The sequence below is a fragment of the Trichoderma atroviride genome, chromosome 6, assembly GCF_020647795.1.
Source record: "Trichoderma atroviride chromosome 6, complete sequence".
NCBI classification, from domain to species: Eukaryota; Fungi; Ascomycota; class Sordariomycetes; order Hypocreales; family Hypocreaceae; genus Trichoderma; species Trichoderma atroviride.
The window spans coordinates 872,937-888,725 of NC_089405.1; the positions used below are offsets into that span (position 1 = coordinate 872,937).

The following is a 15,789-nucleotide window of genomic DNA, read 5'->3' on the forward strand; positions in this document are numbered from 1 at the left end:
ATCCATTTGCATGATAACGCCAAAGTCTGAGATGGAAGCTTATTTATTCGCTATAAAGTTATTCGCATGCCCACCTGGCACCTCGAAGGTATGCATCAATTAGCTGGTATGCTATGATTCAGTGGCACAAATTTGGTGACTTGGATTAGAACCAAGCGACATGTACGTGAAGTTTGCATTACATCACTAAGGCTCTGTCTGTCTCTAGAGCCCTATCAGTTACATCATATTAACCCACGATTCTTTTCAAGTTAGTCGATGGTCTTGCAGTGATTTCCATGATCACGCGCATCTAAATGTCTGGGATATGCAACTACTTTCTGGCGTGTTGGGGGCCATCAGCGACTACGGCTTGCAATTCTGGTTACCACGAACCAGGCAGCGCCAATCTCTTTGATCCATCCCAAAACGCCAATCAAGTTGCAGCCTCGCAGGGAGCAGCTTCATCATCCTCTGAAGAATTTCAAGCTCTACGTCAACCTGAGAGAGCAAAAGTTACTAAAAGAGAAGCTGGCATAATGAGAAGCTTGATACAGACTATATTCCCGATATGGCAAACTCCAAGGACTAATAGGGAGCTCAAACAGCTTACTGACGATTATAACCGCCTAGCATTCTCGCTGCGGCACACTCGCAGTGAGCTGCAACAAGCGAACAGTCAACTGGAGCAGGCTCATAGCGAACTACACCGAGCCAATAACGAGGTGCGCCAACTCAATGACTCGGTACATGACTGTCAAAAGGAGCTGAAAGCTTGTCGATCTGAAATCTCAAAGTTGCAAAACAAAGAACGGAGCATGCGAGATTTTCTTATCGAAAACAGTCATAACCAGATTGTTAGTGATAGAGACGTATGCGAGAGATTTACGCAACTCCGTCAGCGCATACAGAGACTTGCTTCCAATAAAGCATATGACATAGAAGAGTTCCATGACTTGACACTGGACGGAAAATGGTTTCAGGGCAGATATATTGAGACTCTATGGAATCTATCACCAAAGTCAGGCCGACTGGCTATTTTGAGGAGCCTTTTGTTCCAGTTTCTGCATAATAATATTCTCAACCTACTGCATTTCGATATCAACGACAAAAAAACGAGCCCATATTTAGCAGAACTTGGCAGCCCTTTTCCAAACTTAAGCCAACCTTTAAGCTTCTTTGAGCGCATTCTTGGCGATTGTGCTGGTAAGAAATCTTGAAAATGCTGTTTCAGCAGTCGATTGCATTTTTGAGCTAATGCATTACAGTGAATCGCGATATATTGATCAACTGGAGATTATCTACATTCAAATGCATCGACGCCGCGGGGCTGGGCGGGAGTGACTCTGGCGTCGCCTTTGGAGATTTGATGTTCAATTACTTTCAAGAATTCACCTCTCAGAATGCGACGCCACAGCAAATTTCGAAACTGAGAAATGGCTATCGAGAACTTTGTAAAGAGGCATGGGCTCTCCAACTCCTAATGCGCAACTCATTAGAGCCTTTTGAATGTTTCGTTTCTCCAGGATGTCGGCTCAGGGGGCTAGAAGATCGGTATGAAGCAATCGGAGAAATATCTCACGTTCCGGGTACGACAGGAGACTTTGTGTTTCCCATTTTTGGAGCTCTTATTAAACACAACAAGGTTAATGGGGAGAGTGTCACAGTATTAGAGAAAGCTCAGTGTATCATGGCAGTGCCCTCTGCATGAGAGGTTGCACTGCCTTGTCGACGTTGCGATATAGTAAATACATCTATGAAATACTCTGTGATGCACATGAGAAGATTCCAGAAGACAAGACACAGATATGCAGCAAGTTCTGGCTTCATGCAAAGATCCGTGACTACACATCATGTCCTATACCAGGCTCGTGCTGTATTAGACTGCCTACCTACCTACCTAATGGACTGAGTACGAAAATGGAGCTTGAGCAATGCAACACTAACTAAATATTTGCTCCGTTTAGCAGGGGCCAACATGGACGAAGATGACATGTAATGGGAAGATCTCCATGATTAGATGACAGTAAGCTCTGCGTCAACGACATGGGTAGAGCTCGTCTATCGGTAAGAGATGCAGCTCTTTGTGCTCCACTAGGATCGTATTAGCGTTGATGTTGCCAAAAGCTATTTCTTTAGAATAGACTTGGTTATTTGAAACGCAGTTATAATATGCTTACGGTATCATAAGATGAAGACTCATTTATTGGATATGAAACGCCTTTGTAACGATGCGCACACAAGATGCTGCTGCATTAGCGACTGCTACAGCCCCAGAGCTCGCTACAGCTCAACAGACGACCCCACTGAAGCCATTCAAACTTTAGAGCCAAGACTGCACTAAGAGCGGCATTTGGACCAATCGCGGCGGCTCATCTCGCTGATCCCGGCATTGACCCCTTGGATCGATATGTTGGTGGCCTTATCCAGTGCGACGCAGCAAAAGTTGACATGCAAGCCGCATCACGCATCTTCTCGACTCGACTCGACGCGAGACTCTCCGACCCTTTGGCTCCAACAACCTCATCCAGAGGACTACAGGAGCGCGAATTGCTGCTGGTTGCGCGAGGCTAGCAGCCAGAAGCCGAGGCCTGTTGATCTGGGGGCGGCGTCGATATACGACAGGCATATAATATACATACATACATACACCTTCGCCTCTGTCTTCACGATCCGCCATGCGATCTTTCTCCTCCTGAAGATGCGAACAGCGCGACACTGAGCGGACTTTGCTGCACGGCGCATCGCTGAGAACCGATCCTCGTGTGCGATACTCAGCTTACATTCCCTTTCTGGCGCCCTTCACGATGACGCGACGCATTGTACGTTGGCCGCCACCCTTTGCCGCAACTCCAGACTCTTGATCACTGACTTGTCGCTTCCACTCCCAGGTTCGCACGCTCACCCAGCTGGGCGCCATAACGCTCCTCACCACTATCCTCATCTTCTTCCTCGACCGAAACTACAGGGTCCTTCCTAATGCCCTCCACAACTACATGCCGACCCACCATCCCGGCCTGGTGGTCACCGACATCACCATCACGACCTGCTCCAGCCTCAAGCCCTTCTCCTCCTGCGAGCTGAACCCGAACGAATGGCACCGCATCGAGAAAGAGCTGTATCTGGGCAAGGCCTGGACGTCGAGCGCATACCTCCACGTGCGCCGCAAGCACGAAGAGAACCTGACCGACGAAGACGAGGTTGTTGTCGGCGTCTCAGTGGGATCCCTGAATCCCGGAGACGTCTCGACGGGCGAAGGCGAGCACTGGGAGCCGAGGCCTGGCGGTATCTGGTTGAAGCGATCCAGGAATAAGAAATCAAGCGACTCTGATGCTGCCGTGACGGACGTGGACGTTGTCTTTGGCGATGACGCAACCGAGGCCCGCGACGGCTGGGGCATTGTTGGAAGACCCCTGCATCTCGATACCGGCTCGAGTTTCCTCAGCGCCCACCTGACTGTCAAGAGAGGCGCGCATCACGAGATAAAGAAGCCGCAGCCTAGAATCCCCGACAACGGACGGCTTAAGATTATGCAAGTGGGAGACTTGCACCTCAGCACGGGCGTGGGCGAGTGCCGAGAGGCTGTTCCCGACGGCTACAAGGGAGGCAAATGCGAGGCTGATCCCAGGACGCTTGATTTCCTCACCAAGATGCTGGATGAGGAGAAGCCCGACTTGGTCATCTTGAGCGGCGATCAGGTTAATGGCGATTCGGCCCCCGATGCACCTTCGGTATGATGACACCCCCTTTTCCCTTTTCTCCCCAGATGACATCGGAACATGCATAAACTGACATTTAGATGAACTGAAATGACAGGCTATATACAAATACGCCTCTCTCCTCATCGAGCGCAAAATACCATATGCCGCCATCTTTGGCAACCACGACGACGAAAAGTCTATGTCGCGAGAAGCCCAAATGGCTCTCATGGAGACCCTCCCTTACTCCCTATCGCAAGCCGGCCCCGCAGACGTCGACGGCGTCGGCAACTACTACATCGAAGTCCTGGCTCGTGGCCACAACGACCACTCCGCCTTGACAATCTACCTCCTCGACACGCATTCGTACTCGCCCGATGAGCGCCATTTCCCGGGCTACGACTGGGTCAAGCCCAATCAGATTGACTGGTTCAAAAAGACCCATGCCAACCTGAAGAAGAACCACGATGGATACACCCATCGACACATGGATATTGCCTTTATACATATTCCCCTGATAGAATACGCCGATTGGGATAAGCCCCGCGTCGGAGAATGGAAAGAGGGCGTCACAGCCCCCGTCTACAACACCGGATTCCACGATGCCCTCGTTGAGCAAGGCGTTGTCATGGTCAGCGCCGGACAGTAAGAAGCCCTCCCATCCCTCTTGTTTTTCACTCATATACTAATCATTCCCTCAAAAAAAGTGACCACGTCAACGACTACTGCTCCCTCTCCCGCCACGGCGACGAAACAAAATCCTTCCTCCCAGGCTGGGAAGAAAAACTGCCCCTCCAGTCCGAAACGAAGCCCGAGGACGAGGTCCCCCGCGTGCCCGCCATGTGGATGTGCTACTCCGGCGGCATCGGCTTCGGTGGCTACGCCGGCTACGACGGCTACGTCCGCCGCCTGCGCATGTTCGAGGTCGACACCGAGGAGGCGCGCATCACGACGTGGAAGAGGGTCGAGTACGGCGAGACCGAGGCCCGTATTGACCAGCAGGTTCTTGTGGATGCTGGAAAGGCGTATTTTGCGCCGCCGCCGCCGCCGCCGCCTGAAGAACAGCCGCAGCAGGAACAGGAGCAGCAGCAGCAGTAAGAGGAGTGAAGGAGAGTATATGCGAGAAGCTAGATATATATATGGAAGATTATGACATCTTTTACTGAATCCCTTTTCACGAAGAAATCGCTGGAGAGAGTGACTGGAGTAGGTATTCTCGTCGCTCGTTGGCTATGAGTGAGTATACTTACGGGACTCTTTTTACAACTACAGATGGGCGAGGGAGCAGCCTTCGAATCAGGGTGTATTGGTGGGATAATAGCATCATATGACTTGGCGCTGGATATGGCGGGAGTTCGACAATGTATACTTTAGTTAGTTGCAAGCATCGTACGTATCTCCACACAAATGATATAAGTATTTCTGTTCTGAGAGCAAAACATGTTGTCGTTTAGTACATTATTGAAATACAAACATATTCATTGCGTTGGCTTCATACAGCCTCTTATTCCAAGTCCCACATAACCCACGATATCTTCTGTTAAAGCTATGACAAAATTCAACTCCAAAATACGACAAATCACCAAACCAAAAGGCGAAAAATAAGATACGCCTACCCAAAAAGCCATTCCTAGTCACTCTCAACAACGCCAACTGGAAACCATACAATACCAAAACAAGCACCTCGCTCAACTCATCAAACAGAAAAGACAACATGGAAGCAACTGATAAAAAGAGACCAAACGAGACTGGTGGGTATTAGCGCTTAACCAGAAAACGCCACCAAAAAGGATCAAAAAGATTGACCGAGACAGGGGTCGAACCTGCAACCTCCTGATGTACTTAATCGTAGTCAGACGCTCTGCCATTGAGCCACACGGCCTGTTTCTTGTTGTTGTCTCAACTTCCCAAAACCCTCATTATAGCCAGCAACATCAGGAAGCGCTGCTCTTCGCCGCCGAAATCAATGTAGAGAAAGAAGCCATTACAGTGTCCCTCTCCTCCTCATCTCTCTCAAAAGGCTCATCAAGTCGGAAACCTTTTCACCTCCACAGTCCTCGTAAAAGGCCTCATTCTCATACATCTCCCGTAATTTCGACGCTGTTTCAACAACGTCTTCCTCGCGGTACAGCAGAACCGCAGACTTTTTAATGCCTAGAGCATCGAGGTAAAATTTCTCCGCCTCGGCAAAAGCGCGCTGGCGAGAAGCATCACGAAGCACGGCCTCTTCTTTGGATTTATTTGCAGCATAGCTTTCTGGAGTAATGGTAGCCATTGAGTTGGCTGTGAGGCGACGGCGGGCGCGGTCACGAAAAGTACGACTGCTGGAGCCCCCTTCTGCAGATATTAGAGATCTCGTATGATCTTCCTCACCGAATGCATTAGCACGTAGACGACTGCTGAATGCTAGATTCTCCAATGTGGTTATGTAAAGCGGATGGGCTTTGCCTATCGAGGCAGCCATGATATCCAAGGCTTTTTGATACTTGACTTTGGCATCTTCATAACGGCACCGTATATCGTCAATAACGGCAAGGTTATGCATAGCATCAGCGGTGTTAGGGTGTTCTGCTCCAAAGACCCTGGTTTTGATCTCTAGTGATTTCTTGTAAAGAGTCTCGGCCTCATCAATGGCGTTGCTAGCCTTTGATACGTGCGCAAGGTCATCGAGAGCTTCAAGCGTCTGGGGATGGCTCTGGTTAAACATTCTCAGGTAAGAGATGTATACACGACGGTAGAGCGCCTGAGCCTCTTCCATCTTCCCCAGCTGTTGCCACGTAGACGCGAGCTTTTGCACTGTACTCACAGTTGTCGCATCTGTAGGCCCAAGCTCTTCCTCCTGTGCGTGTTCAATGAGACCATATTGGTCTTCCGCATAATCAAAGTCCCCCCTGGGCAGTCGCCGCCGAAACTTTAGCCAAAGCAACTCTAAACCCAAGCGCTTTGTCGATGGATGCCAAGTCAATATTCTCCAAGACTTCTGCGCTTTTCTCGTACTGCCCTGTCTGCTGAAGCAGCGACGCAAGTGATAGAGAGGTCTGGATCCTCTCACCGGCATCAACGTGCGATCTCTGCTGCAGAGAGAGCTCAAAGCATCCAATAGCTTGCTCCAAGGCACCTTGTGTCATGCAGACATTTCCCAACACATGCCAGGCAACGTCGTCTTCATCATGCTCCAAGATGCTGGACCAGTCATCATAGCAAGCTTTTGCATGAGGAGCCATGATTCTGCCAAAGTCGTGGATTTCCCGTAGGTATGAAGAAGTCGTTTCTTGTTCCCGAATTCCGTCTGCACAGATATTACAGGCTAGCCATGCGTTTTCTTTTTGTTCACCATCTTTAAGCGTGGCACGCACGTGGTCGCGAGCTGCAGGGTCAAGTATGAACGTTTCAAAAGACGTCGTAGAGGAATTTGTACCTTGCGACGCGGAAGGCGAGCTGGGCGATGAAGTTGCCGATGCTGGCGGTGACTCAGTAGATGAAGTCTGTATAAAATTCTGATCGAAGAGGTACTGCAAAACATCGTCAAGCCTGTTTGCAACTTGAAATGCTATGTCAAATTAGTATCACTTTGCCACAGTGATAGCCATGATAACGAACCTTTAATTTCCGCAAAAGCATCTGCAAATCGCGTTGGGACATTCTTTGGCCCTTTCGATGGATTGAAGAGAGCCACTGGAATGACTGTATACGAAAGCATTGCGCTAACACGAAGCACTGTCCTTGTTACGGAAGACTGGTCGAGAGTCGAGCCCAATAGCCTGAGCGGCAAATGGGACTGGAGCTGGCTCTGAAAATGAGACACGACAAGGCTTTTCTTGCTAATTGTAGAGGCTGCAAGGGCTACAGACTGAGAATGGCATTTGAGCTGGCGCACCAGCTTGTAAGCCGCTTCCACTAATCGTAGTCGTTAGTTGTGTAATGAGATTAAAAGAGAGCTTGAGAATATTTCCATACCTTCACGGTCATTCTGTAGAGACTCGTCTCCTACTACTGAACGAAGTAGCTCCACGGCTTCTCCATCCAACATGGGCCCGACGCGTAGTTTTGTCCCCCATATACAGCTACTGCTCTCCCTTGAAGTTAAGATGATCTTACCAGTGAGAGTTAGAGGAATGAAGTTGGATATATCAAAGGATGGCTCCACGTTATCGAAGATGAGGAGCCATTTGTCATTGTCGGGCCTCATAAGCCAGTCCTTAACGGCTCGGACCACAGACTTGACTCTTGATTCATCCAGCTCCTGAAGACTCTTTACCTTGAGCATGTCCTCGACTCCAGTGAGTCCAAGATCGTTCTCTACTTGGATTCGAGGCACGTCCTTGGAGTAGTATTGAACAAGATTGTTGGCGAACTCAAGATAGCTTGTCACAGCCGTCTCCCAACTCTCAGCCCAGATCCAGAAAACAAAGGAAAGCTTATCCCTATTGATTTCGGCGTAGTCTCTTGCCAAGGCAGTTTTGCCGGCGCCAGCGTCTCCCCATAGACCGGCGATGCTGATATGTAAAGCTTGCGGATCATGAGGCGGCTTGAAGCTAGCTTCGAGTAGTTCGAGTTGGCTTGTTCTATGTATAATTGTGTAAGCATCACCGGGTAGTTTGTATGGAATATCAAAATTATCTTTCAGATACTCTAGTTGTTGATCTGGATCCGAGTTAGTGATGTCCTTATGCATGGCCCAAGATCGTTTCTTACCTGTAGTAACGTCAAATGTCTTCTGTTTCGTCTCTAAAAGATTAGTGGCTTTAGCCTGATGAATCAGTTCTCGAAATCTGTTGACAAATGTCTTGTAGTTTGCGTCACGACCTTGGAATTGAATCAAGCCCGAATGGGTGGCGGATAACCCAATCTGTACTCCATCGGAGCCAGACATGGAATGCCGCTGCTCGACAACAAATCCATCTGCCGTTTGTTTTGTCTCGTAAAAGGATATCTGCGGCAAGTTTTCTGTGATTGCCTTGAAGGCTTCCATTTGATTCTCTAGCCATTCAAAACTAGCTTTGGGCTGCATGGAGGGTGTTCGAGAAGCATTGCGATCTGGAACTCCATCAAATCCTGATGTCGTTCTTCGAATTACATGCGCCAGTGGCGTTGGAGACTGAGGCCTACCAGGAGACAGCGTTCCCAGAAAAGCCACTCCACAAGTCGACAGCTCGATGTTCTTGATCTCTGCGTCAACGGCTTCGCTGGAGATGATGAGTGCGCGTTTGACGATCCAGCCTCCTAGAGAATGCGCAATGAAGAAGAGGGGGCGCCTGCTCGTTCCATCCCGGTCCCGTTGGCTCCCCAACTCCTTGACCAAATCCAAGGCTCTGCCATATAGCACATTGTGCACAAGGTATCGATAATTAGGCCCATCGGAGACATACCCGTATGTCATGATCCTCGCATTAGGAATATCTTCTGCGAGAAGGTCATTTAGCCAGAACTTGGACTTGCCGCCCTCGAGTGAGATCCATGATTTGAAACCTTGCGGACCAAGGCCATGGATCGCTACGATGCTGTACAGGGGTCAGTTTATGTGCTGGGGACCATCAAGATATGACTCCGTAACTGTTAAACTCACTCTATATCCGCATCTTCAGGGTCTTTCACAACCTTCAAACCGCTCAGATCTGAGCTCCTTTGCCGCGTTACTGCCCCTCGTACACGCTGGAGCAGACTCGCCATTTGGCTCGGATACAGGCGCACAGGGGCTATGCAAAGGTTGTCGTATGGTATGGACAAATTCTGTCTTCGCTTGGTATTTTAGAGTCGATGAGAAATGATGCGCAAACATGAAGCCTGCTTGCCTGAGAAATTCAATGATAAATGCGTCAAATGTGGGAGCGAAACGAAGGATGAAGGATGAGTGATGAGTGATGAATGGGAGAGAATGAGAGAGAGGCTATGTGGCTGGTGCAGGTCCAAAGGCGACTTCCCTGTTTTGGGCATACAGGTGCTAGTGGGCTAAATGTCAGCATCATCTGGCTGCAAGCCATGGAATATGCCGTGCATAATCCCAAAAAATATATATACTAGTCCTTAAATTACAGTTCTTTTCTCCCGCCAACATGGTGTGTTATACCAGTACAACAACAGCTGTGACTGTTCACTGCCTTTTCACTTGTAGGGCTGATTCTGGGCTGACACTGTTGTTCTGCTGGTGGCGCGAGACTCGGTGCCGGCTATAGCCATCCCGCTGGCCAGCGCTATCTAAAGGCCTAGGCACCCAAGGCAACGGACGCCTCTGCGGTGACCAAGGCTGTGATTCTTGACTTGAAAGAGTTACCAATTGTAATTTGCTGATGAAAGAAAAGGCGGCGGGCATTGTTGAATTGAAAGACAATTTTTACACTTCAGGTGGCGATACGTTGCCAAGAACAGCCCAGCCTGATCTCCACTTGTTCTAGAGCTCCCAAGATTCTTGGGTTTTCCACCAGATGTCGGGATGTAACGCTTGCATTCATCTACTTTTCCGCGAACACACCAAATTGAAAGCGTATCTTTGTTGCTGAATGACTGGCAGCGTAGCATTGAACAGTCATCTGATGACAGATTGATGGGCTGAGGGCTTTGGCTTTTCTGCCATCTCAACTGGTGTAAGTTGAATGTTCTTTGTTGTAAGCCTCAGCATTGATGCCGTTCTTTTCCGCAACGTTCTACCACATCACTCTCTTCAACGAAATCTTGGCGACTCATGTACTTTAGGCTCTATGAAGCGCATCCCTTGAATAGCCGCCGAATCCTTTGCACATTGGCCAAACTCTGCAATAGCCCGATCCGCAGCACGCTCATATATGTGGCGCAGCTAGAACTCGCTGAATCACAGGCGACCGACTGTGTGGCGCAGCCTAATCCAGACTTTGGTGCTAAACAGTGGCGGCCTCTCGTCCTGCCGGGCCAGGAACAGCATCGTCACATGCCACACAAGGCTGTCATCGGCCGTATAAGGTCATCGGCGAAGCCTCTGAAGGATTGGTCACACCTCGGTGACTGCTAAATAAGATGATGCATTAATTGAGATGTATATATTATTCTGTAATTCTTTTAAATCTGCTTAAACATTTCTGCTTCCTGCAACATTACGGCAACAAACAAGCATTGGCAACTGAAGATCCATTTAGTCAATCGTCTCACTGCCGCTATCCATCCAACCTATACCCGTTTCACTTCCCAATTTCTTTCTTTTTTTCCTTCTCTTCTCTCAATTCTACACAACAGACCTATTATGCCAACCGCCGCTGTACTCAACCCACATCCACATCCCTTTACTCAACATCTTCCCATCGACGCACCTTTACAGCACATCAGTGAGCCCCTCGTCGCCCCCGCGATGCCTCACGCCCACGAGACGAAGCCCCTCTGGCTCGTCCAGCCACGCCTCGACGCCGGCGAGTACCGCGACAAGCTCATCGGCAGCGTCGTCAAATACCCAGACCTCCCCACCGAGCGCCACATCCCCTACCGCGAGGGCACAAAGATGCCCCGAGAACTGGTCCCCAGCCTCGACCCCAAGCCGGTGCAGGTCCGCGACGTAAAGTTCTGGACACGGCGTATCAAGGACGCCGGCGTCTCGGCGAAGCTCAATGAGATTCTCGATGCGTTTGTTGATAGGGCAAAGGAGGATACCAGCGAGAAGATGGCCACTGTGGCGCGGGTGTGGCATATGGATTCGCCGGGCGAGAAGTTCAAGCAGCTCTTGAAGAACACGCAGTATTTCGAGGAGTTGTTCGACCTATTACGGGAGAACCACGGGCAAGGCTACTTCATCACCGACATTGTCACCCTCACAAATATGGAAATCAGCGATTCCTCAGGCCGCACATCGGGTGTTGGCGCAGAAATAAAGGTCCCCGTGCCGGATCCCAGCTTCAACCTCAATGTCGGTGCCGGCGGCCGCTTCCAAGTCCATCGCGAGAAGGGATACTCTGCGTGTTATGAAGAAGAGACTATCATCTTCCTCGGATACCGGCTCGTGCGGCTCGAAAAGGTGGAGGGCACGAGAGCGAAGCTGGGTCGAATGTTCCTCGGCAACAAGAGCGGCTTTACAGTTCGAGATGGATTCGACTATTGGCCCGAAATGGTGGAGAGGGCCGTGGAGGGAAACTCGGAGCCTTTCCTCGGAGGCATGGATGAGATAAGGAAGCCTGAGGTAGAAACAAAGAGGGTTGAGGATGAGATGAGGAAGCCTGAAGAAGATGAAAGTGCCGAGTTTGACGCAATAGTGGAGGAACTGGGATACGACTTTGAAGTGGTAGGATAAAACAACCTGGAACATGGGAAAATTTTATCCAGTATCGCAGTTCTGTTATCCAGCTGCTGCTACTGCTGCTGGATAGCTTTCCCCTGAAAGAACCAGACGGCTTTGGCCTTGCATAAACTCATTTAGCGTTACGAAACTCATGATTACGTTACGGAAAGCATTGAAGCACGCGAAATAGCGGCATCTGAGCTGGACTGAGACCTAAGATCTAGTGGTTTTAGCCAGTGAAATTATATTCTAATAGTTATAGCTAGAAAAATGATATTTAGCTAAGGACATTTGATTTCTTCATGCAACTTATACCTACTAGGTACCTAAACATGTACGGTTCGCAGTACCAAGTAAAATATATCCATGACCACTAGTAAGCAAAGCTCGACAGCTTCTCGCAAGACATACTCAAACTCTAGGAGATTTAGCAAAAAAAGTCTCACATTTATTTACAGCAACATCACGGGCAAATCAAAGTTACTGCCAAAATGAAGCCCTTATACTATTTAATCAGCTATCTACAACTCATGCTACCCCAAAAGCTCAGCTCGCTCAGAGTTTGCAGAAGAGACAAAAGAAAAAATCCAAGTAGTCGCAGTTCGCCAAGGCCTTCAAAGAGGTTGGTATCGTATCATGGCCCTCCTTAGTATTCCGTGCAAATGTTTCCATCCATGGCAGAAAAAAAGAATAAGGGGCCTATTCTAAGGTCTGAGGAGAGGAGGCAGTGCCGCATATAAAGACAAAAAAAAGACCCATTGGGTCGACGTGTTGCCGCCGTGGCGGTGAATCCCAATGCTATACAAACTCCAAGGCGCCCGTGCAAAAGAGATATAACAATGTGCAAGATGGTATTGTGTATGTGGTATGTATGAATGTGAGGATGAGAGCAATGCCTAGTGGCTCCGTTTACACCTCTCACCCTGGTGTCGGATTGATATTTAGGTTGATGAGTAGCGGTGTTCTCGAGATGTTAACTTTTGGTATCTCCGTTTTCGTGAAATCGTTTGCTGAAAATTGAACAAGTCTATCTTAGCTTGATGAAGCTCCGCTATTCGAGCTGTGATTGGAGCCGCCAGATTCAGAACTATCGCTTCTTTCTCGGCGTAGTGGGCTCGCTCCCTGTTGTATCGCATCGCTGTAGCTCGGAACAGGATCCTCGGGTAAAGCGGGTTGGCCATGTCCTGCAGGCCGTATTGTTGCGGATGATTCGCCTCTACTGCGGTTCATAACATGGATAAGAGGTGTGTATTCCTCCTCTTCACTGTCGCTGCTGTACTGTCGATTACGGCCCTGATGGAGCGTTGGGCTTGAGTAATCGGGTGGCGGGTTGGTGGCGTCTTCAAGGTGGAGATGAAGAGGATTCTCATCCAGATGCTGCTCATCGGCGAGATTCGTGCTGCTGCTACTAGGCTCACCATGCTCATCCGATGGCACGAGTTGGGCAAGGGAGATATCGGTTGGACTCCTGACGGGACCGGGGCTAGTAGGAGGTAGGACTCTGAAATTTCCGCTCCGTGACCGTCCGTGCTGTACGTTTAGGTTCAAGTCATTCTCGGCAGCTCGGACGTTGTACGGTGTGCCGCTCACAGAGTGTCGATGAGCGCGGCCCTGTGAATAAGAGAAGCCGTCTTTGGTGCCAGTTTCCAGGAGAATGCTGCCTTGCTCAGAACCGTACGGGGGCGGGGGAGCCAGGCTGCCCGTGACAGGGGCCAGGCCCCATTTCTTGACATTTGCCTCGATGAAGACGAAACCAGATTGACCGAAATTGACGTGGACTGAAGCGGGGCCGTTTGCTCCGATGGCTGGAAAGAAGTTTTGGGACTTTAAGCCATGGACCACCTCTTCGAGCTTCTTGCCGTTTCGTGTGAAGAAGATGACGCCTGTGCGCGGTCTGTATCCAACACCAATAACATCGCCGGTGACAATCTGGGGACCATATGGAGTTCGGCTGAATGGTTGGTTATAGTGACGCGAGCCATTGGAATGATAAGCGACGGAATACTTGTGGTAGCCTACAGCCATTGTCAATCACGAGGCGCAGATTATACAGAGTTGGAAATAAAAACATACCTGGTAATCTAAAGAGAGGGTATGGCTTGGTAGCCATACCGATAGCAATCAGTGTATTTTCGGGCTTGTCGTAAATCTTGGCTTCCCAGTAGTAGACGTCGTTCTGTTTAGGCACAGGCAAGTTGCTCATGACGGTGCACTCGGAGTCGAAGAATTCAATTTCGGTTCGGGCCTCGACGAAGCAATTCGCAATTTCCAGCTCGGGTTCAAACTCCCAAGCAGAGACGCCTTTTTCTTGGATAGCAAGGTACTGCGAGAGCGAGATGTCTGTTTGCGCGGACTCGGGAGGGTTCGCAGTAACGAAGGCTGGATTTCAAATGGTCAGTATATCGTCTTAGTGGCAGCGATAATGCATGGGCTACGTAGCACACCTTTGGCCCTCAGGTACTCCGTCCTTGACATGTCATCCATATTCTCCAAGGCCTCAGCCTCTTCCCTTGCAAATGCCTGCTCATCGTCATATTCTCCGGGTCGGCCGATACGATCGAGGATGATTCGACCTGAGCCAGCGCATCCAGATGCCCAAAAGATGAATACGATGAGGAATATGAGGACGATGGAGCCAAAAGAGGACACCAGACCGATGATGACGCCCGTCAAGGCGGAGGATGGTGACGACGCCATGATGGCGGAGGATTTCAAATCAAGCCGTCGAGTCGGTGCGGCAAGTGAAGTCACAATCTAGCATTCGCTCGCAGCGAAAACAAAGATAGACTCCGAAGAGTCCCAAGGACGACACGGCGTCTCCGCCGCGACGGTCGCAGTGCTGTGGCCGGACTTGCGGTGGTGAGGAGGCTGCGGGGGGAAGATGCTCCAAAGGTCGATCTGCAGCGTCGAGGGCCAGAAACGTTGGGCGCAAAGGTGCAGATCCCGGGCTCGGTGCCAAAAATCGAGAAGGTCGTCGTCCGCACGTTCGAAGCAGGAGCAAAACAAAAATGCTGTATCGGACCGTTCCGGAGCTGCCGCTACCAGAGGGCACAACAAAAAAAGTTGAATGTTGATGGAAGAGAGTTTGCGTTCTGGGTCGCCACTCTTTGGAGGGAGAGCGACTCGGAAGGGTGGCCTGGAACGGGCTGCGAGGCGTCTGTAGCGAGTACCGGCGACGTGCTTGTTTTTGAGCGCAGGCAGTGGCGGGCACTAAAGCTATAGCGGCGAATGCCTGTGAGCAGCGCAGCCGTAAGACCCAACCAGCGGCGGGCTTCTGGCAGGGGCCCAGAGCAAAAAGAGGCCTAGAGGAATACGGGCTAAAGGCTGAAAGATATGTATCGAATGGATTGGATGGGTGGGAAGCGTCCGATGCCAGCGAGCGCAAATAAAAGACACAAGGGAAAGGGGGAACGAATTGGAGAAACAAAGGAGACTGTGCCTGTAGAGGTTCAAAAATTGCAGAAACACCTATATGAAAACAAAAAGGGAAGAAGAAGAAGGAAACAATGATTCGCAGCTTGCAGCACCACGCGAGAAACAGAAGAGAAGACAAAGGATCCGATCTAGAGAGTTTGCGTTCCAAGTTGGGCGAAGGCTGGGACGAGCAGAGGAGAAAAGGGAAAAAAGTGGAATATCAGGCCAAGGGACGGGGCGGGTACAGGGTACACGCTGCGGCGCATTCCTCGCGCGTGATCGCCGGCGCGGAGAAGTACCTGCAGGCATCGCTGCGGCAGATAGGCTTTTGCGTGGCGGCCCCGTGGCAGCGCCTATCTGGCCGGCGGGGGCGCTAAAGTACCGGCTGCTCCAGGCTGCGCTCCCTGGCCGGGTACCGGTGACATCGTGCCAGCTGCGCTTCTTTTTCGCGCTCTGGTGCCGGTG

General features: G+C 50.2%; 6 protein-coding genes and 1 non-coding gene across 7 annotated transcripts; 3 read left to right on the top strand and 4 right to left on the bottom strand.

The window, feature by feature from the left end:
• Positions 1 to 518: 518 nt before the first annotated feature.
• On the top strand, positions 519 to 1,690 carry TrAtP1_010906 (uncharacterized protein; the record flags this gene model as incomplete). The annotated part of the gene is made up of 2 exons (XM_014092342.1): positions 519 to 1,185; positions 1,248 to 1,690. 2 exons carry the CDS (start codon positions 519 to 521, stop codon positions 1,688 to 1,690), a joined length of 1,110 nt encoding a protein of 369 aa, XP_013947817.1.
• A 742-nt stretch (positions 1,691 to 2,432) lies between these two features.
• On the top strand, positions 2,433 to 5,107 carry TrAtP1_010907 (uncharacterized protein). The gene is made up of 4 exons (XM_014092343.2): positions 2,433 to 2,801; positions 2,871 to 3,710; positions 3,796 to 4,322; positions 4,385 to 5,107. The coding sequence occupies exons 1-4, from the start codon at positions 2,787 to 2,789 to the stop codon at positions 4,773 to 4,775; spliced, it is 1,773 nt and encodes a 590-aa protein (XP_013947818.1). The 5' UTR covers positions 2,433 to 2,786; the 3' UTR covers positions 4,776 to 5,107.
• A 372-nt stretch (positions 5,108 to 5,479) lies between these two features.
• Positions 5,480 to 5,559, bottom strand: TrAtP1_010908. The gene has a single exon. It is a non-coding gene; the product is annotated as a tRNA-Arg (tRNA).
• A 102-nt stretch (positions 5,560 to 5,661) lies between these two features.
• Positions 5,662 to 6,435, bottom strand: TrAtP1_010909 (uncharacterized protein; the record flags this gene model as incomplete). The annotated part of the gene is made up of 1 exon (XM_014092069.2): positions 5,662 to 6,435. One exon carries the CDS (start codon positions 6,433 to 6,435, stop codon positions 5,662 to 5,664), a length of 774 nt encoding a protein of 257 aa, XP_013947544.2.
• Positions 6,436 to 6,556: 121 nt separating this feature from the next.
• Positions 6,557 to 9,347, bottom strand: TrAtP1_010910 (uncharacterized protein; the record flags this gene model as incomplete). The annotated part of the gene is made up of 5 exons (XM_066114898.1): positions 6,557 to 7,227; positions 7,278 to 7,574; positions 7,635 to 8,321; positions 8,373 to 9,178; positions 9,244 to 9,347. 5 exons carry the CDS (start codon positions 9,345 to 9,347, stop codon positions 6,557 to 6,559), a joined length of 2,565 nt encoding a protein of 854 aa, XP_065970995.1.
• Positions 9,348 to 10,992: 1,645 nt separating this feature from the next.
• TrAtP1_010911 (uncharacterized protein) lies at positions 10,993 to 11,922 on the top strand (the record flags this gene model as incomplete). The annotated part of the gene is made up of 1 exon (XM_014092345.2): positions 10,993 to 11,922. The coding sequence occupies one exon, from the start codon at positions 10,993 to 10,995 to the stop codon at positions 11,920 to 11,922; it is 930 nt and encodes a 309-aa protein (XP_013947820.2).
• A 1,020-nt stretch (positions 11,923 to 12,942) lies between these two features.
• On the bottom strand, positions 12,943 to 14,607 carry TrAtP1_010912 (uncharacterized protein; the record flags this gene model as incomplete). The annotated part of the gene is made up of 3 exons (XM_014092346.2): positions 12,943 to 13,925; positions 13,984 to 14,289; positions 14,355 to 14,607. 3 exons carry the CDS (start codon positions 14,605 to 14,607, stop codon positions 12,943 to 12,945), a joined length of 1,542 nt encoding a protein of 513 aa, XP_013947821.2.
• Positions 14,608 to 15,789: the final 1,182 nt, after the last annotated feature.

Bases quoted from the DNA above. Each gene is read 5' to 3' on its own strand.
- TrAtP1_010907 (XM_014092343.2), top strand. The intron at 3,711-3,795 runs GTATGATGACAC...CTGAAATGACAG, and splicing joins CGGCCCCCGATGCACCTTCG to GCTATATACAAATACGCCTC. The intron at 4,323-4,384 runs GTAAGAAGCCCT...CCTCAAAAAAAG, and splicing joins GTCATGGTCAGCGCCGGACA to TGACCACGTCAACGACTACT.